Source organism: Erinaceus europaeus, chromosome 1 (genome assembly GCF_950295315.1).
Source record: "Erinaceus europaeus chromosome 1, mEriEur2.1, whole genome shotgun sequence".
NCBI lineage: Eukaryota > Metazoa > Chordata > Mammalia > Eulipotyphla > Erinaceidae > Erinaceus > Erinaceus europaeus.
Window position 1 is genome coordinate 23,033,643 of NC_080162.1, and position 19,841 is coordinate 23,053,483.

At 53.2% G+C, this 19,841-nt stretch overlaps 1 protein-coding gene across 2 annotated transcripts in view; it reads left to right on the forward strand.

Moving 5' to 3' along the window:
• The window catches only part of UNC5B (unc-5 netrin receptor B), a 94,820-nt gene extending 76,317 nt beyond the window's left edge, over window positions 1–18,503 (forward strand). Inside the window, exons 5-17 of one of the 2 annotated variants that reach the window (XM_016195348.2) lie at window positions 28–208; window positions 1,435–1,602; window positions 2,226–2,390; window positions 2,557–2,589; window positions 4,383–4,577; window positions 5,113–5,502; window positions 6,055–6,142; window positions 8,611–8,779; window positions 8,918–9,151; window positions 11,529–11,678; window positions 12,807–12,971; window positions 13,738–13,919; window positions 15,025–18,503. In XM_016195348.2, the coding sequence (XP_016050834.1) occupies window positions 28–208; window positions 1,435–1,602; window positions 2,226–2,390; window positions 2,557–2,589; window positions 4,383–4,577; window positions 5,113–5,502; window positions 6,055–6,142; window positions 8,611–8,779; window positions 8,918–9,151; window positions 11,529–11,678; window positions 12,807–12,971; window positions 13,738–13,919; window positions 15,025–15,190 (2,286 nt within the window). In that variant the 3' untranslated portion in view covers window positions 15,191–18,503. The remainder of the gene's footprint in view (window positions 1–27; window positions 209–1,434; window positions 1,603–2,225; window positions 2,391–2,556; window positions 2,590–4,382; window positions 4,578–5,112; window positions 5,503–6,054; window positions 6,143–8,610; window positions 8,780–8,917; window positions 9,152–11,528; window positions 11,679–12,806; window positions 12,972–13,737; window positions 13,920–15,024) is intronic. The other variant, XM_060201154.1, reaches the window with a different exon arrangement.
• Window positions 18,504–19,841: the final 1,338 nt, after the last annotated feature.

Genomic DNA, 19,841 nt, shown 5'->3' on the forward strand with positions numbered 1-19,841 from the left:
TCACGCCCCCACCCCCTACTGTCGCAGGTGGAATGGCTCAAGAATGAGGATGTCATCGATCCTGTCCAGGACACCAACTTCTTGATCACCATCGACTACAACCTCATCATGCGCCAGGCACGCCTGTCAGACACGGCCAACTACACCTGTGTGGCCAAGAACATCGTAGGCAAGCGCCGCAGTACCACCGCCGCTGTCATCGTCTACGGTGAGCCCACGAGGGGCGGGGGGTGGGGGCAGACCGCGTGCGTGAGGCCTGCAGACAGGGAGGATAGGGCCCACCCAGGGAGGAGCTATGACTTCACCTAGGGCGCCCCGCAGAGCTGGTGCCCACCACCCTTCTCAGGAGCCTTTGTGCATCCCTAACAGAAGATCCAGGAGTCTGGGGCAGATCCAGGCTCTGTGCTCTTAGCTATCCTAGTGGATTTAGATCCTGCAGTCCAGGGCCGCCCGTAGACTGACCCCACTACCCATTTTTCTTCAGTCCTGTTTCCTGCTCTGCCTGCCCTGAGGTGGAAGGGCAGAGCCCTAAGAGAGGTTTCTTGAATATTCCTGAAAGATCCTTACTGGCTGGGTGATGATACGCCCATGAGAGCGCACATGTTACTATGCATCAGGACCCAGGTTCAAGCCCCTGGTCTTCACCTGTGTGTGGGGGGGGGGGCTTCATGAGTGGTGAAGCCATGCTGTGGGTGTCTCTCTTTCCCTCCCTCCCCCTTCCCTCTTTGTTTCTTTCTGTTGCTATCCAATAAATAAAAATATATTTTTCAAAAGAATCCTTTACAGTAAAAAGGGGCTTGGCAGTGGTGCAGCCAGCTAAATGTACACATCACAGTGTGAAGGGCCTGTTGGGGGGCTAAGTGGGGGGGAAGGTTCCTCACTGTCACACCGTTAGTGGCTCGAGACAGAGCTTCTGTGTTTGTGGCCAGCAACCAACCCCCCATCATCACCCCGTTTGTGCGACAGCCTGCTCCCTGGGCTCCACCTGCAGGGGGGACACTTTACTGGTGGTGAAGCTATGCTGCAGGTGTCTCTCTTTCTCTCTCCTTCTCTATCTCCCCTTTCCCTCTGATTTCTCTATATTTATCCAGTAAGTAAGTAAATAAATAAATCTTTACAAAATAAAAAAATTAGTAAAGAAAATTTAACAAGCAAGAGCTCTGTGTAGGGTTTCAGGGCAAGGTCCCCAACACTCCCTGAGTGGCCCTGGCTAAGTGCCGCCCTGGGGAATGAACTGCCTAGTCCCCTCTGGTACTCAGGGTTTAGCCCTGGTCTGCCTGCAGGTGCTTGCATATCCCAGCCTACAAGCAGGCGTATAGACCAGGATTCAGCAGAGGCACCCCACCAGAGCTGGAGGGGGAGGGAGGGTTGTAAAGCCCACCGGTCCCAAAGCAGAGCCGCCAAGTGACCCTTCTGTTCTTGTTGCCCCTGCAGTGAATGGTGGCTGGTCCAGCTGGGCCGAGTGGACACCCTGCTCCAACCGCTGTGGCCGAGGCTGGCAGAAGCGCACGCGCACCTGCACCAACCCTGCTCCGCTCAACGGAGGCGCTTTCTGTGAGGGCCAGGCCTTCCAGAAGACCGCCTGCACCACCGTGTGCCCGGGTGAGAGCACACCCAGCCCCATCTTCTGTGCTCTGGTGTCCATCTGTCACTCCAGCATAGCTCGGAGCCCACAGCTGGCCGTCCTGGCTGCACCAGACGCTGTGGCCTCTCACCTCTTGTTCCTTCCCTGGGCTGCTAGAAAGTTGGAAGCAAGGACTCCAAGCTGTAGTCTGAGTGAGGGTGGCAGGAAGGGAGCCCTCATGTGCCCTTCAAGCTGAGCTGCCCCACCCTCCCCCCCAAGCCTGGCCAGAGTCCCAGAGCAGCTGGGTGGGGGAGCTTGTGTTTCTGCACTAGACTTTGGACTCGCCCCTCACCCAGTAGTAGCCACCCTCTTCTCTTGTTTTCACCATACTTTCCATCTCCATCTGTTTGTCTTTGCACATCTGTGTTCTCCTCCTTTAGGCCCGTGTTTGTGTGTTCAGGACAGTGTATTCCCTTCCTGTGTGTGTGTGTGTGTGTGTGTGTGTGTGTGTGTGTGTGTGTGTGTGTGTGTGTGTGTGGTGTGTTCATGCTGGCCCACCACTGTTCTATTCTACAGTGTTGCCATGTGCGTGTTTGTGACTGTGTGTGTCTGCGTGTGCGCATGTGTTCATTCTCACCCACTGTGCCCTGTGCTTCTCCAGTTGACGGGGCGTGGACAGAGTGGAGCAAGTGGTCAGCTTGTAGCACCGAGTGTGCCCACTGGCGTAGCCGAGAGTGCATGGCGCCCCCGCCCCAGAATGGAGGCCGAGACTGCAGCGGGACGCTGCTCGACTCCAAGAACTGCACCGACGGGCTGTGCGCACATAGTGAGTCCCCTGGGAGGCGGCCTGGGTGGTGGCTTTGGAGCAGGATGAGGACTCTCCCGGCCCACTCGCCCTGCTCACCGTCTCCACACCACTTCCCCATCACCCTCTCCACATCCATCCTCTGCTGCATCTGTGTCATTGTCTTTCCCTTTATTTCCCTCAACAGATCAGAGAACTTTAAGTGACCCCAAAAGCCACCGTAAGTCCCTTTTCATAACTGTCCTTTTTGCTTCCGGTGGGGGGGGGGATCATTAGTTTTCCTTGGCTGTTTTTCTAGGGTGTGGGCAAGGGGTGGGAGGGTTGAAGATGCCACCCCTTCATCACTCAGCAGACAGAAATGAGCCAGGACACCCTGTTGCCCCCTTCATGGGGGGAAGAATCTGAGTCTTAGAGAGAAGGGACTCCCACAGCCAGGACCTGAAGCTCAGTCTTCCCATAGCCAAAGCTAGTGTTTCCACCCACTGTCCTCGGCTGTCCTTCCTGGGCAGGGCCAGCAGACTGGCTATCCCAGTGCCCTTCTCTGGGTCCACAGTGGCTGGACTAAAGCCTTCCCACTTCTCTGGGGCACCCGCTACCCTGCGCCATTCCCCAAGGGGCTCATTCTCCAGCCCCAGGAGCTGCACTGCAGAAACACCAGCGCAGTAAAGCCACTTGGGTAGATTGGCCTGTGGTGATTAAACTACAGTTTACAGATAATTCTGCAATCATAAAGTCAGCAACAAGCCTCCTGGCCTAGCCGCTCCCCAGGGGTAGGGGGGGAAGGCTGGTGACTGACTACAGATTGTAAATTACTAAACAAGTGGCCCCCAATGGTTAGTGAGGGATCAGGAGGCCGGGTGGGGCCTGGGGAGTCCAAGAGTGAGGGCTACTGAGAGAGAGCCTAGTGCTGGAAGGTGGCGGAAGCAGGTTCAGGTCTGTATCGGGCACTGGGGCTTAAAGGTATCTAGTAAGTCTGTGTGACTAGTGGCTGTCATATAGGACAGTGCAAACACAATATCTTCATCATCTCAGAGTTCTGTTGTGCAGCCTTGCTTTATTTATTACTGTTCTGCTGAGCCAGGGATCCAACTCAAGACCTCATGCATGCAAGGCATGTGCTGTACCGACGAGCCTGGAGCATCCTTCTCTAGGCCCTGTCCCTTGACCCTTGACACTTGTTTGTCCTGCCGCCTACCTGGCTGAGTGCAGTTTTCAGCTGTGTAGCAAACTGCCCGGGGAAGGGGAATGGAGCCATGGGTTGCCTCCCTGAAGCCTCTCTTCCCCCTCTACCTGCTCACTACCTCTCCGCCCCATTGCCATATGCATCTCATCTCCTGCTCCATCCTGTCCTGCTTCTGCCCACCCCATCCCCCACCACCCCTCCTCCCAGAGCAGAGACTGGAAGGAGAGCTCTGAAAGATTCCTTGCAAAGATTTCCAAGTCAGAACTTTTGGTCCAGTGGAAATTGCCGTGAGTTACAAGCGAGGCTCTAGGTTTAAAGTCCGAGCTCCCAAAGGTACTCGAGTGGCTTCACCCAGGGACTCAGAATCATAAACCCTGTCTCCTTCTTGGCCACGAGCAATGAGTTAGCATGAACTAGCTCAAGAGAGTCCCTTTGCTTCTCCCCGCCACCCTGGGAGGGGGAGCAGGACAGAGGTCCTAGAGAACATTTTACTTAGAGAGGCTGATGCTCAGAGGTTCCATATTTGCAGGAAATCACCCAGCTGCCTTGGCCGGGGGGGGGGGGGGGGGGGTGCTGGGGAGACAGCATAATGGTTATGCAAAAGACTTTCAAGACTGAGGCTCCGAAGTCCCAGGTTCAGTCCCAGCTCCACCATAAGCCAGAGCTGAGCAGTGCGCTGGTAGTTTTCTCTGTGTACCTTTCTCTCTGTATCCCTCTATCACTAAAAATAAATAAATAAAATATTTAAAAAAAAAAACCAAACTCAGCACTGGGTCAGTCAGCCCTGGGCCCTGGTTCTCTGCCCCTCACATGCTCTCCTGTCCTCTCAGTCCAAGAGGCCTCAGGGGACGTGGCACTGTACGCCGGCCTGGTGGTGTCCGCCTTCGTGGTCGTGGCCGTCCTGTTGGTAGTGGGAGTGGTGGTGTACCGCCGTAACTGCCGAGACTTCGACACTGACATCACAGATTCCTCTGCTGCCCTCACAGGGGGCTTCCACCCAGTCAACTTCAAGACTGCGAGACCCAGTAAGGAGCCTAGAACACCTGTGGGGTAGTGGGGGGGATTGCAGAATGGAGCTCCCAGTGGGAGCTCTGCTCCCCTGTGGGTTTGTATGGAGACAATTCTAAGGATAACTATGGATGTGGATTAGAGAGATGCAGTTGAAGGGGCCAGGCGGTAGTGCATTGGGTTAAACACACACAGTGTGAAGCACAAAGACCCGCAGAAGGATCCCAGTTCAAGCCCCTGGCTTCCCACTTGCAGGGAGGTCACTGCAAAAGCAGTGAAGCAGGACTACAGGTGTCTGTCTTTCTCTCCCTGTCTCTCCTGCCCCTCTTAATTTTTCTCTTTCCTATCCAAAAAGTTGAGAGGAAAAAAAAAAAGATCACAAGAGCAGTGGACTCATAGTGCAGGCACCAAGCCCCAGCGATAACCCCAGAGGCAAAAGAAAGAGAGATGAGTCTTGCAGCTGAGGATTTGGGTAGGTTCTTGCAATAGCAGTAACCCCTGGCAGGAACAGTATTATCAATGAGCCTGACCATAGTCCATATGCCCCTGCAGACAACCCACAGCTTCTACACCCCACTGTGCCTCCCGACCTCACAGCCAGCGCCGGCATCTACCGTGGCCCAGTCTACGCCTTGCAAGACTCAACAGACAAGATCCCCATGACAAACTCACCCCTGCTGGACCCCCTGCCCAGCCTCAAGATCAAAGTCTACAACTCCAGCACCACTGGCTCTGGGACAGGCCTACCTGACGGAGCCGACCTACTGGGGGTCCTGCCCCCGGGCACCTATCCTAGTGATTTCACCCGGGACACCCACTTCCTGCACCTGCGCAGTGCCAGCCTCGGCTCCCAGCAGTTCCTGAGCCTGCCCCGTGAGCCGGGGAGCAGCATCAGTGGCACCTTTGGCTGCCTAGGCGGGAGGCTCAGCATCCCGGGCACAGGTAGGCCCTGCTCTGCTCACCATCCAGCCTGCTCTCAGCGAGTCCCTCCCTACTAGACAGTACGACCCCCACCCAGCCAGCAGACACACCCAGGGTTCAGGCCTATCTCTGCCTCTCTAGGGTAGAGGGCCCTTGTGCAATCCACTCATGAAGCCACAGTTTTTCCATCCAAGTGGGAGAATGCCCTTTGTAGTCTGATAAACCTACATAGTGATCTAAGCTCCAGCAGCAGAAAGGGGGTACCCACCTTAGACTGCAGAACCAGCAGCCAGCAGTTTCCCGACATCATGCCTTGAGCTGGGTGGGGCTGGGCTGCTGCCAACGCCTTCAGACTCCAAGCGTGTGGCGCTTTCCTATACCCTGCTGCGATGCCAGTGGCTGTTGTGTTACCACACACTCCAGGGGTGCTCCGTAGCCTGGCCTCTCCTTGTCCCTAGACCCCAGATTACCTTTTCCTATTCTTATCTTGCCCTAGTCCAGGATCCATACCCCTAACCCCTTGTTCCAGCCACCTGGACTCAGGCCTCTCCTTGTCGATGTCTTTTTCTCCAGGGGTCAGCCTGCTGGTACCCAATGGAGCCATTCCCCAGGGCAAGTTCTACGAGATGTACCTCCTTATCAACAAGGCAGAAAAGACGCTGTGAGTAGAAAGACTCCAGTGCCCTCCTAGGCTGACACACCACCACCACCACCACCACCACCACCACCACCACCACCACCTTCCTCTCTCCCTATCCAACTTGGGCTCAAATAAGACCATCTACCCTTCTAAACCTGACTGCACACCAGAGCGGGGGTCCCCAAGGAGAGTACTCATCTTATTATGTGCAGACTTAAAACAAATTATAAAATGGAAAGGCAATGAGGAAGCCAGCCTTTCGCATTACAGAGGCTGAGGACTTTATTATCTGAAGAAGTCTTAGAGGCCAGTATGGAAACCGAAAATCTCAGTGCAAAAGTAGGCAAAGTGTATGAACAAATGACTCATGTACACACTCTCTATCACACTCACGCCCATAATGGCCAGTAGGTGATGAGCAAACGTTCAAGCTAGTGTCCAGTCTAAGAAACAGCAACTTAAATAGCAGTGAGTTCTGGGAGATTTGTTTTTGTTGTGTCTTCTTCGTAAATTTGCAAATTTTTTTCCCCAAAAAACCATAAGGCCTTCATCCTTACAAAAGTATGTGAACATGGCCCTCCAGTGGTGCGCTGGTGCAAATATAGATTGGGACCAGCCTTCTGAGGGCAGGTCAGCAACACTTACCTACCAAAGCCATTCCAAGAATGTTGGATTTTTGAAAATTTGAGCAAAGATCTGACTGTGAGAATGATGCAGTATCATATCAAAAATCTATGTCTATGTCTATTTCTACTTCTTTTTAAAAAAATATATTTATCTTTTATATATTATTGGGTAGAAGCAGAAAGAAAGTGAGGGGCAGAGAAGATAGAGGGAGGGGCCAGGTGGTGGCGCACCTGGTTGAACACACGTATTACAATGTGCAGGTTCAAGCCCCCAGTCCCCACCTGCAGGGAGGAAAGCTTTGTGAGTGGTGAAGCCATGCTGCAGGTGTCTCGTCTCTCTCCCTCTCTGTCTCCCTCTTGATTTCTGGCTATCTCTATCCAATAAATAAAGATAATTTAAAAAATAAATAAAAAAGAAGATATAGAGGGAAAGAGACACCTGCAGCCCTACTCCACCACTCATGAAGCTTTTCCTTCTGCAGGTGAGGACCAGGGGCTTGAACCCAGGTCCTTGCACACTGTAATGTGTTCAGTTACCCAGGTGTGCCACTGCCTGGCCTCTCCTTGCCGGGCTAGCATGGGGGTGCCTCTTCCCAGGTACGTACTCTCTGGGTTGGAGAGAACTCAACCAGAGCCAGCCTGGGCTGCTACTCACTCAGTCATGCGAGAGAGATAACTCAGGAACAGATTCGTGGTGGCGAGACAATTCGATTCTTTATTGATCAGAGAGCCAAGGCTTTTAAAGGGCAGACCCAGAAGGCAAGTTGGAAACGGAAATGGCTAGGAAAGGGGCTGGAAAGGTAGGAATTTCCTTAGCAACTGTTGCGAGAGTTTTTTTTTTTAAATATTTATTTTATTTATTTATTCCCTTTTGTTGCCCTTGTTGTTTTATTGTTGTAGTTATTATTGTTGTTGTCGTTGTTGGATAGGACAGAGAGAAATGGAGAGAAGAGGGGAAGACAGAGAGGAGGAGAGAAAGACAGACACCTGCAGACCTGCTTCACCGCCTGTGAAGCGACTCCCCTGCAGGTGGGGAGCCGGGGTTCGAACCGGGATCCTTATGTCGGTCCTTGTGCTTTGCGCCACCTGCTCTTAACCCGCTGCGCTACAGCCCGACTCCCTGCGAGAGTTTTAACTGGTAGAATTAATAACACCCTGCAGGCAGGGAGGGTCTTGAGGGTAGAAAGAAGATAGATCAAAGGAATGGAATGGGTGAGGATCTTTCAGTCAAAACAATGATTATGTAGATAATAAGTCTGATAAGACGAGAGGATGGATATCCCCTCAAGTCAAGCCCTGCCAAGCTCAACCACATCCTCACCATTTCCCAACATCTCTCCCTTTCTTTTTATCTAGTGGCCATAGTACCAGGAATGCAGGGTGCTTTGTGAGACAGGGAGTCTGATAAGATGGGGCAAACTTTTGGGGTTACTCCTGTCCCTCCTTGCTTAACCTCTCGGTAGAGAGAGAGACTGACAGGATAGACGCACTCCTCAGGTCAAGCCCTGTCAGGCTCTACCACATGCTCACAATTTCCTGACATCTCCTATTTATACATTGACCTCACTACTGGCCCCCAGCCCCATCTCTAGCCAGGCTCAGTCATCCCCAAACTCAGTCTCACCCAGTCCCTGTCTCGGTCCTGTTCAGCCCCTAGTCCCAGCCCTGCTAGCCTCATCTCTGATCAGCTTCAATTTCAGCCCTAGCCCCCAGCTCCAGCCCTTGCTATCCCCATGCTGGGACCAGACTGGCCCTCCACCACGCTGGGATCCAGGGCAGAAATAGGAGCTCAGCCAGAGTTAATCCTTGTCGGGCTTCAGGCCTCCTCTCACTGCCTTCCTTCCTCCCTCTGCCCTGCCCCAGTCCACTCTCAGAAGGGACCCAGACAGTATTGAGCCCCTCGGTGACCTGTGGGCCCACGGGCCTCCTGCTGTGCCGCCCCGTCATCCTCTCCATACCCCACTGTGCCGAGGTCAGTGCCGGCGACTGGATCTTCCAGCTCAAGACTCAGGCCCACCAGGGCCACTGGGAGGTGAGGAGCCCAGGCGGAGCGCCAGCCAGCCCACCTGGCCTGGGGACCTCAGGAGGGAGGGAAAGGCCCTTGCCTCCTGGCCCTGCCCAGAGGGACCTCCTGAGTCCCTCCTGCCCACCCGCCTGCTCTCCCCTGCAGGAGGTGGTGACCCTGGATGAAGAGACCCTGAACACGCCGTGCTACTGCCAGCTGGAGGCCAGGTCCTGCCACATCCTGTTGGACCAGCTAGGCACCTACGTGTTCACAGGGGAGTCCTACTCCCGCTCAGCAGTCAAGCGGCTCCAGCTGGCCATCTTCGCCCCTGCCCTCTGCACCTCCCTGGAGTACAGCCTCCGCGTCTACTGTCTAGAGGACACTCCTGTAGCACTGAAGGTGAGGGCAGGCCGCAGGACCCCACAGTGCCCCCTGCTGACCATTCTCACGGGCTCTTCCAGGCATCCCTCTACCTCGTCTGCTCATCCAGTCCTTCCTGCATTCATCAGCCATTGAAACTGGCAGCAGGTTGGGCAAGACAGTTCACCTGGATAGTGTGCCTGCTTTTTTTTGGCACCAGAGTTTTCTCTTGAACTTCATAGATACGTGATTTCACCACTCCCAGCAGGAGATTTCTCTCTCATCCCCTCCCTTCCTGTCACTCTGCAGTGATGCACCTGGTTAAGCACACACATTACAGTGCGCAAGGACCCAGGGTCAAGCCCCTGGTCCCTACCTGCAGGGGGAAGCTTCACACATGGTGAAGCAGGTCTGCAGGTGTCTCTCTTGTCTCTTTCCCTCTCTACCTCATCCTCCCCTCTCAATTTTTCTCTGTCTCTATCCAATAATAAATTTAAAAAGAAAAGAAAGGATACCACTCTACCACTTATGAAACTTCATCTATGCAAGTGTTCTCATGTGGTGGCCAGGGCCTCGAACCCAGTTCTCACATCTGCCAGTCTCTGCTTTGTCATGTGCCGAACCGAGGTTTTAACCAGGCCCCCGCTACATTGGATGAAGCTTTGGTGCTGTGGTATCTGTCTCTCTCTCTTTCTCCCTCTATATACCTCTTATCTGATAAAGTGATAGAGTTCCACATAACAAAAGAAAGGAAAAGAAAAGAGCACAGACCCTCAGTGAATCACATACAGTTCTGCCCTCATCAAACTCCAAGCTAGAAATGTGAGACAGGATGAGGGTCCCTGACAGAGGGAGCGCTAGACTGGGTTGCAGGATCTGGGTTGTTGGGGGTGGGGGGTGTATCTGAGATTGCTTCACCGCCAAAACTGCCATTCAACCTGTGCTCCAAAGAGCCAGCAGAGTCGGGGCAGAGACAGGTAGAGTTCAGGGGGTACCGGCTATACAAAGGCAGGTGTGCCATCCATAGGGCCAGAGCGGAGCAGGGGCCATAAACGTGTGGGGCTCAGGCTGGAAAGACGGGGCACACACAGCTCCTTGACAGCCTGAGATCCGTGCCCTAAGGGACCGTGCGATCTGCCCAGTGGGAATGGTTAGACTGGAGGACACATGTTCATAGGTCTCATTTGAAAGCCCTCATGGCCATACTGCAGGGAGATGTGGACAAGTGGTCGTCAGGCTACAGCTGGACCCTGAGCTGCCGGGCAGTGAGCAGAGTGGGAGGGAAGACAGGGCACTAGACTCTGTTCTGCCAGAATGGACAGAACCAGTGACCAAGGGGTGGACAGAGAGGAGGAGGACTTACAGTCAGGACTTACAGTATCCCTCAGTGAAGAAGTGGCCACGAGTGGGATTTGTGAGTGGGATTTGGCACCTAGAACCTGAGAATGGCAAGTGTGGAATCCCCTGCCCCCACTCCATGCAGGTCCATTCCTTCCCCAGCCCTACTGCCTGCTCCATCCCTATTTCCAGCACCTCAGTTTCATCTGGACTTAACACTGGAGGAGAACAAATCAAGTCCATGGTCCTGTTCACACCACCTTTCTCATCTCCATATAAATATTCGTCCCTGTGTGTGCAAAGCCTTGTGGTCCTTTCTTGATGCTCTGGCCTCCTCCCACCCTTGGTCTGTGATCCCTCCCAGCTCCTCTGTCTCCCAGTCTCATGTGACTTGACTTAGCCTCCTAGGTGCAGACTGATGCAATGGCAGTGAAAAGGCCCCCTGGGGGACTCAATGTCTCCTGCTGTGCCCACATCTGAAATTCCAGGAGGCCCATAATGGGCCCATGGCCCCCAGGGAATAATGGTCTTGCAGCCTGGCTCTCTGTCAGCTCTGGGGCACTGACTCATGCCAAGCTTTGGCCAGAGAAGGGAGTAGAGATCAAGGGAAGCTGCCACGGTTTGACTTGGTAGCACTCCTTGTTGATGTATTCCCCATGCATTTATAAACTCATTCAGTCAGCAGTCCATCTGTCCATCCAGATATCACTCACCTCTCCTTTCATCTCTCCTACATGTACACCATCTGTGCCATCTGTGTTTCCATTTGCCTATTTATCCATCTGTCTACCCACTCGTATGTCCACCAGTCCACTCGCCACCCATTCATCTATCCATCTGCTCCACAGTCTAGCCGTTGATCCACCCGTTTCCCCATGCCTTCATTCATCTGTCCACGCTGGAGGTTTTCTACGCATCCTTAGCAAATGCCCAGCCCTGAGCTCAAATGTGTCTCTGTCTTTAATGGTACAACCTGGCTGCGTCTGCCCTCCCTGTCCCAGCCCTCCAGCCAGCAGCAGGGAAGAGCCCACGGGCCAGCTATGTTGGATTCCCCTTCCCATTATCCCCTTGCCCACAGGAAGTGCTAGAGCTGGAGCGGACCCTGGGCGGCTACCTAGTGGAGGAGCCAAAGCCTCTGCTATTTAAGGACAGTTACCATAACCTGCGCCTCTCCCTCCATGATCTCCCCCACGCCCACTGGAAGAGCAAGCTGCTGGCCAAGTACCAGGTGAGAACTGGGCTGAGAAGGGGAGGGAGGTGCTGCAGAGGGACCACCCTCAGGGGCTGCCTGAGGGAAGAGCACCGCCCCCCCCAGGCCCTGCTTCTTTCCTGCCCCTGCAACCTTGCCTGTCTCTAGTCTGTCTGTCTGTCTGTCTCTGTCTCTCTCTCTGCCACCAAGGACTCATGTCTGCCTGATTCTACTGCACCCTGTGGACTTCTCTCTCTTTCAGTTTGATTTCAGAGGCAGAGAGACTGTAAGAGGAGAGACACCACAGCATGGCTCCACCACTCATGGAGCTTCCCGTTGGTGCCACACGTGATGCTCCTACGTGACTCTAGGGCCTCATGTATGATGAAATGTGTGCTCTAGCAGTTACCTGCCAGCCCCTCTTGCCATCTTCCCCTCCCAGCAAAACTCCTCATTTACACCCTACCCTATCAACACATCCACATGTAAATATGTCCAGCGGTCCAGGGGTGGCGCAGTGGATAAAGCACTGGATTCTCAACCATGAGGCCCCAAGTTCAGTCCCCAGCAGCACATATACCGGTAATATCTGATTCTTTCTCTCTCTCTCTCCTGTCTTTCTCATAAATAAATAAATTCTTTAAAAATAATAACAAATAAATAAATAAATAACATGCATAAATCAGCCTCAGAAGGGGCTTTAATAGGAGAGATAGCTCACTTAGTCCATGCACTGCTTTGCCATGTATACAACCCAGGTGTGAGTCTGGTCCCCAGCACACTGAAGGAAGTCTCAGTGCTGTGATCTCGATCTCTCTCTCTCTCTCTCTCTCTCTCTCTCTGCCTGTTTCTAATCAACAGAAAAAGGACAGGGAGGTACCCTCTCTGAGCATTCATGCCTAGCAGGCTGTCCACAGTACCTCTGACAGCCGTGTCCCTCTGTCCTCACCCATCTGTGTGGCATCAGAGTCCAGGAGGCTGCCCAGTCCCAGCACACAGACATCCACATCCACACTGCCCCTACCACCATCCCTACCTCTACCCTGTGCCCCACGTCCCCCATCCAGACTCCAGTGCTCCTCGAGAATGCTCTCACTACCTGTTCTTCCATTCTCCACGGGCTGGGCAAGCCTGCCCCATTCCCTTGACTCTGATCCCTCCCCCCAGGAGATTCCCTTCTATCACATTTGGAGTGGCAGCCAGAAGGCCCTGCACTGCACCTTCACCCTGGAGAGGCACAGCCTCGCCTCCACCGAGTTCACCTGCAAGATCTGTGTGCGGCAAGTGGAAGGAGAGGGCCAGATATTCCAGCTGCACACCACTCTGGCAGAGGTGAGGAGTGGGAGCCAGTCTCCCCGTGGGGTACAAGTGGGGGACTGAGGAGGGTGTGGCCTCCACCCACTCCCCCTCACCTGGATAGAAGTGCTTCCTCTCTCTCTCTCTCTCTTTCTCTCTCTCTCCTCATCTCAAATTCTGAACTGAGACTGGGTCCTCTTTGCTACCTGTCACTGTTTGTCCCGGTGGCAGACTGGTCACATTGAATCTTCACAAGCTCCAGGGACCTGATGATCCCCAGCTGGGCAGCAGGAGAGTGGGGCTCTAGGCAGTACAGAGATCACTTTCCTTGCATCAAGGCAGTGCTTGGCCTTGAGACTACGGCTCTTCTGCAGCCTCTAGATTAATGTTTAGAAAACCCAGGCCACCCAGGGAGACAGTGCTCAGCCTTCCTTGCAGTGCACTGTAAGCAGCCCTGGGTCTGGATCTAGACCCAGCTCTGCCAGTGAACAAGGGCGGGTCCCTTGCACAGTAGAATGTAGTCTGTTTGGTCATAGCCAAGAGGCTGCTACCTAGTTCATACAGGCAGTATGTCAGCTTGCGGCACCCCAGGGCTGAAGGCTATACATGTAGCCCTGGCCCTTGTTATTGGTCCACCAGGGGGATGGCCAGGCTGAGCAGCTGGAAGAGGTGGGGAGTGACTTGCTCAGAGAGGTGGGGAGTGACTGGTACCTCCAGCAGCTAGCTCACTGTCCCAGTGCAGGAAGGCCAGAGGCACAGACAGATGTCCGGCACCTGCTCACTCTTGGACATGCCCTTCCAGACACCTGCTGGCTCCCTGGATGCCCTCTGCTCTGCCCCTAGCAGTGTGGTCACCACACAGCTGGGACCCTACGCCTTCAAGATCCCACTGTCCATCCGACAGAAGATTTGCAATAGCCTGGATGCCCCCAGTTCCCGGGGCAACGACTGGCGACTATTGGCACAAAAGCTGTCTATGGATCGGTGAGTGTTGGCCCAAACCCACCTTGCCTGAACCACAGCCCCTCCACCTCCACCAGCAGGTCAGGCAGACTGTCCAGGGTCACATCTCACCAAAAGCAGCAGATGCTCAGATGCTCAGATGCTCAGGTTCAACTAGGCCATGCTATGTATAAGATACCTTACTAGAAGTGGGTAGATTCATCTAGGGTTATGTAAATAGACTTTTGGTTATGGAATGGTTATGTAAGTAGAATTTTGGTTATGGAATGGTTATGTAAATGGAATTTTGGTTATGGGATGGTTATGTACATAGAATTTCATGTTGGAAGCACCAAGGGTCTTAGGTTCAATCCCTGACACCACCCTAAGCCAGAGCTGAGCAGTGATCTGGTTAGAGAGAGAAATGGGGGTGAAAGGGCACTGGCACACCTAGTTAACATATTACCAAGTGCAAAGAGACCCAGGTTTGGGCCCCTGCTCCCCACCTGCAGGGGTCTGTTTTACAAGTGGTGAAGCAGGTGTGCAGTTGTCTTTCTCTCCCTTTCCCTATCTTCTTGTCGTCTCTCAATTTCTCTCTACCCTATCTAATAAAAATTAGAAAAAGAGGGAGAGAGAGGGAGGGAAGGAGGGAGGGGTGGAGAAAAATGGCCTCCAGGAGCAGCAGAGGATTCATAGTACTGACACTGAGCCCCAGCGATAACCCTAGTGGCAATAAAAAAAAAATTAAGAGAAAGAGAGAGATGGGTGGATTTACAAAGATGTCTGAAGCTTTGCTCCTGCTGCCAGGAGAGCATCAAGGATGATACTAGGTAGGAAACAGGAGGGAAGAGAAGAAAGAATGAAATGCCCGGTTTGGGTCCTCTCCCTAGGGCCTGGTGAGAGGTAATAATGACAGTGAATGATGTGCACGGCTGTTTCACTTTAGAACTGAGGAGACTGAGACTCAGAGAGATGCAGTGTCTCACCCAAGGCCACACAGCCTGAATGCTAGGGACTAAAATGCAGACCCAGAATCGGGCTGCTCCAGAGCCCAGTCTCCCCATCGCCTGGTACTTCCTCCACCCCCAGGCCTCTGGGCGGTCCTGAATCCCTGGCACCCCAGTCTCCTCCTCCTTCCTGCCACCAGGTACCTGAACTACTTTGCCACCAAAGCGAGCCCCACAGGCGTGATCCTGGACCTCTGGGAAGCTCTGCAGCAAGATGACGGGGACCTCAACAGCCTGGCCAGTGCCTTGGAGGAGATGGGCAAGAGTGAGATGCTGGTGGCCATGGCCACCGACGGGGACTGCTGAGACGCCCCAGGACCACGGGCTGGTAGGGACTGGCAGGAGGTGGGCAAAGGGAGGCCCAGGCTTCCTCCCATGGGACACTTCAGCCTCTGCTGCCCCCAGCTCACAGTCAGAGTTGCCCCTTCTTCTGCCACCCTTGGCCCACCCCAGACCACGACCAGCCTTAGAAATCCATATACTCTGTAGCAGAGAGGACTCCGTGCCCCCCCACCCCCTGCTGTCTCTCCTGGCCTCACCTCTGCGGGGATGGCCTAGGACAGAGGCCACTGAGGCAGTTAGGGGAGCGGGGAGGTGACCCTCTCTCCCACCCTCAGCCCCGAAACTTCGGTGGCAATTAGTTTCCGTTTCGTTCTTCGTTTTCTTCTCCTTATTAATTCCCCCCTCGGCCCCCTTCTTCTTTCACACCGTTTTCCTCTTTGAAGAGTCAAGTACAATTCAAACTGCTTTCTCCTGTCCAAAAGCAAAAAGAAAAGGAAAAAAAAAAAAAAAAGAAAGAAAGATGGCTGCAGATCACTAGAAAGGCTCAAAGAAGAAGAAAAACACCAAAACTACAAGGGAAAAGAAAAACCCAGTTTCTTAGGAAACGCACATTACTTATTATCCAGATATTTGGATGTGTCCTTTTTAAGAAAAAAAAAAAAAAAGAAAGACAATGAAAACAACACAAAAAAAGAAATAGAAAACTCTTTTCTTGAGTGTGGATATGCTCATGGTTCTGGCCAGAAGTTGTGTGTGTGTGTGTGTGTGTGTCTCTGTGTGTGACTGTGTAAGAGAGGGAAAGTGGGGGCATGTGGCTGCTTCTCAGTCCATCTTAGACTCAGTTTTACTAGACTCTCAGTTGAACAGGGTCAGGTGAGGGTTTAGTTGTGGGACCAGACACTAAATCCATAAAGCCAGGGAGGCTGGATGTTTGGATGGGGTGGGGCACTGCTACCCATATTGTTACTGCCAGCCTCCAACAGGCACCCTAAAAGCGCCTCTTGACTGCCAGAGCTACCGTCAGAGGCCCTAATGTACGTGTAGGGTGTCACACCCCTCTCCCTTCTCCCCAGGGTGGAGCCATCCAGAACACACACCACCACCACCACCACCACCACCACCACCACCACCACCACCACCACCCAGTAGCCTCTAGATGAGGTGGGCTGCAGCACTGTGGCATTCTCTTGAAGCCCAGGAATCTAGGATCTGTCCTTCCCTGCCTCAGTTTCTCCTTCTGGAAAAGAGAAGGGATGCATAAGAGGGCCTCTCTGGACCTCAGTATTGCTTTGAGCAAGGTGTTAGCAGTCAGCCCTGCAGTCAGGGAGCCTAGGAGCAGAGAGGCCTGGCTGTGCTTTCCGCGGGTGAGCGGAGCAGGAGAGGGAGAGCTCTTTCCCCAGCCCTCATCTCCACAGGCACCTCCCTGAAGCCCTCAGCTCAACCCTCCCTCTGCAAGCTAGGAGACCCCCCTCCCAAAATAAACATAATACGGACAGGATTGCCAGAGTAGTGTCCACCGGTCTAGAACAAGGTGTCCTTTTTGTTTAAGAGTGAAAGCACAGTTGGGGTCAGGCTGAAACCCGGGTCAGCCAGCCGTGCCCATGGTGTTCTGAGCAATCACTAGTGCGGGATCCCTTTTAGCTAGCACTTCTCCTTAGCACCTAGCTCAAAGCAAACACCAGGTGTCCCTGACACCTCTGGGCCCTGGACTTGCCCCAGCAAGCTTTTGAGCAGTGGCTGAGGCCAGCCTGGGCATATCCTGGCCTTTGAAATTCTGGTCTTCTGGGAGGAAAGTAGCTTTTAGAGCTGCAGTCCCAGTGCCCCCCCTCCCCTGGTTTCCAGGCCATAGACACAAACTGTTGGTGCTTCTCACAGCCACCGAGCCCCCTGGGGTGTGGTTTGATTGTGGACAGACAAGGAGCTGCTCAGAGGCTTGAGAGAGCATTCCTCCCAGCAAGGCCACTGAGACCAAGCCCCTTTACTCCAGCACATGTGAGGATGCTGTCTCCCAGCAAAGGCAGGGAGGCTCCCTGTCCACCACACCCATCCTTGGGCTCAGCCTCTCTGGTTTGGTAATGGAAGCTCCTCAGGCCTATGTGTCCGCACAGCTTTGGGGCAGCCTTCCCAGGTACCACGAGGGGCTCGCAAGTGCTATTCTCATCATAGCTTCTAAAATGCTCCCAGACAGCCTGGAGTCCAAAGACCAGTACTCAAGTTCTGACTTTGCCCTTTAGGCTGCTGTGTGATCCCAGGTACATGGCTGCTTTCTCTGGTGCCAGAGCTGCTATATGAAGCCCTTTGGGTTCTGCAGTGCTGGGAGACACAGTCTCTGATGGGAACATTAGTGAGTTGAGGTTTCTTGTGATCTCCTATGCCCCCGCTCCCTCCATTTTCTTTGTGTCCACTTCCACAGCTTTTAGTGGATCGGGCCAGTCACCCAGGTGCCATTTCAGGTCTGATTCCAGAAATAACTCACAAGGGCCTGAAGCACAGAACTGCTAGGCAAGAGCCTCCTGGGATGGTTCAAAGCATCCAGCTCTGTAGGAAGAAGTGGACAGGGACTGTCACCTCCTTCAGTCTGTGTGGCATCGAAGCTTGCTGTTCTTGTTGTCCCAGAAGCTGCCATACGTGACCTGGGTGCCCTGGGAGGTGCAGAGCAGGTGCCACCGCAGGGCCCTGGCCCAGGTGTGTGTGTGTGTGTGTGTGTGTGTCTCATCTCTGGAGTGTGTTTGCATGTGTGTGTGTCCTGTGTGCATGAGAGATGGGCACATCAGGTCCCCTGCAAAGTGTGCTGTGTGTGTGTGTGTGTGTGTGTGTGTGTGTGTGTGTGCGCGCGCGCATGTGGGTGTACTTGCCTAAAGGCCTCCAGAGGCTGGCATGCTTGTTTTCTGCCCTCTCTGAGTTCACAGGGTCAGTCAGTGTATCTTTTATGTGCCTCTCCCTCTGCCTTCTCTCAAAGTGCCCCAAGTCCCAGGGCTCCCGAGCTAGGGTCCTCCTGAGGGCTCAGGCGACCCTCAAGATCTCTTGGATCTTCTAGGTCCTCTGGTCCCCTTCTCCCAGCTTCCAAGCAGCTGGGCCAGGTTCCCTTAGCAAAAAGTGACTGGGATGTTGGGGTGCAGGGAACAGCTCTCCTGGGGGCAAAGGGCTGGACCCCCCTGCCTAGGCTATGGACACAGTTACATGTCCAGGGGGTATGGGGCTCCAGGGATGGCCCCAATCCCACCTCTGTTGATTCTGTACACGACAACCTGTAAATAACGTTTAGCATTCCTATTGTAACAAAATTAATTTTTATGAAATAAATTATATTTCCTAGTCTAATAAACTCCAGGCTGTATTTTGCTGTCTTCTTGACTATCTTTCTATCAGCAGTTGGAAATGATCTGCTTGTCTCAGTTCCATGGGTTGAGGATGTGGGGGGCAAGATGGTTGCCAGCAGACATCTCCACATTCCCGGGAAGTAATCAAGCTCAGCTGTCCTGCTTGACAGAAGGGAAAATTGACTCAGGAAGGGCTAAGGACCCACCCCCCATCACACCAGCCAGTGCTCTCCATGAAGGACTGCCCATGACATATGTTCAGGGGTCAGTCACTGGAGCCTGCCATGGACTCAGTGATGGGCAGGAGAAAGAGAAATGCAGCCCTCTATGATTGTGAGTTCAGCTCAGAACCCTCACATGGGAGATAGTCTGGTATGAGCACAGAAGGGGAGTCATGCACAAGCTGCTTCAACACCTGCACAGTAGGCCTGCTTATGACTGAGTAAGAGGATCACATCTAGGGGACAGGGAAACAGCACAGATGTAGCATACCAGACTTTCATGCCTGGGGCGCTAGGTTCAATCCCCAGCATCCACTATAAGCCGGAGTTGAACAGTGCTCTCATCTCTCTCTGTCTCTCTCACGCTTTTTAAAGCATGTCTAAAGATGGGTAGTTCCAGGAGCTGGGTGGTGGCACACGTGGTTAAGCACACATATTACAAAGTGCAAGTACCAGGGTTCGAGCTTCCCGGTCCCTACTTGTAGGGGGTATGCTTCACGTCTGGTGAAGCAGGTCTGCAGGTATTTATCTTTCCCTCTCTCACTCTCTCCATCCTCTCTCAATTTCTCTCTACCTAATAAAAGTTGAAAGAAAGAAAGAAAGAAAGAAAGAAAGAAAGAAAGAAAGGGAGAGAGAGAGAAAAGTATGGCCACTGGGAGCCAGGTGGTGGCGCACCTGGTTGAGTGCACATGTTCTAATGCACAAGGACTCAGGTTCGAGCTCCTGGTCCCCACCTCCAGGGAGAAAGCTTTGCAAATGGTGAAGCAGTGCGGCAGGTGTCTTTCTGTCTCTCTCGCTTCTCTACCACCCCTTTCCTCTCAATTTCTGGCTAACTCTATCCAATAAATTAAGTAAAGATAAAAAATAATTTAAAAATTAAAAAAAAAGAATTTAAATAAAACTTGGGTGGTTCCATTCCCACACAGAGGATATATATCAATATATCTATGTTCCCAGAAGGTGGCAGTAAAGGGTCTTAGTCTAGTAAAAAGTCCACATTGGGTGCTAACTTTGCCACAGATGGAAGTTTCTCTTGATGGACACTATTTTGCTTCTAATTTGCCTTAAGGATAGCAGTGGCCCTATTTCATCTGGTCCCATCTGGTCTGCCCTGGGAACCCCTATCTCCCTGCT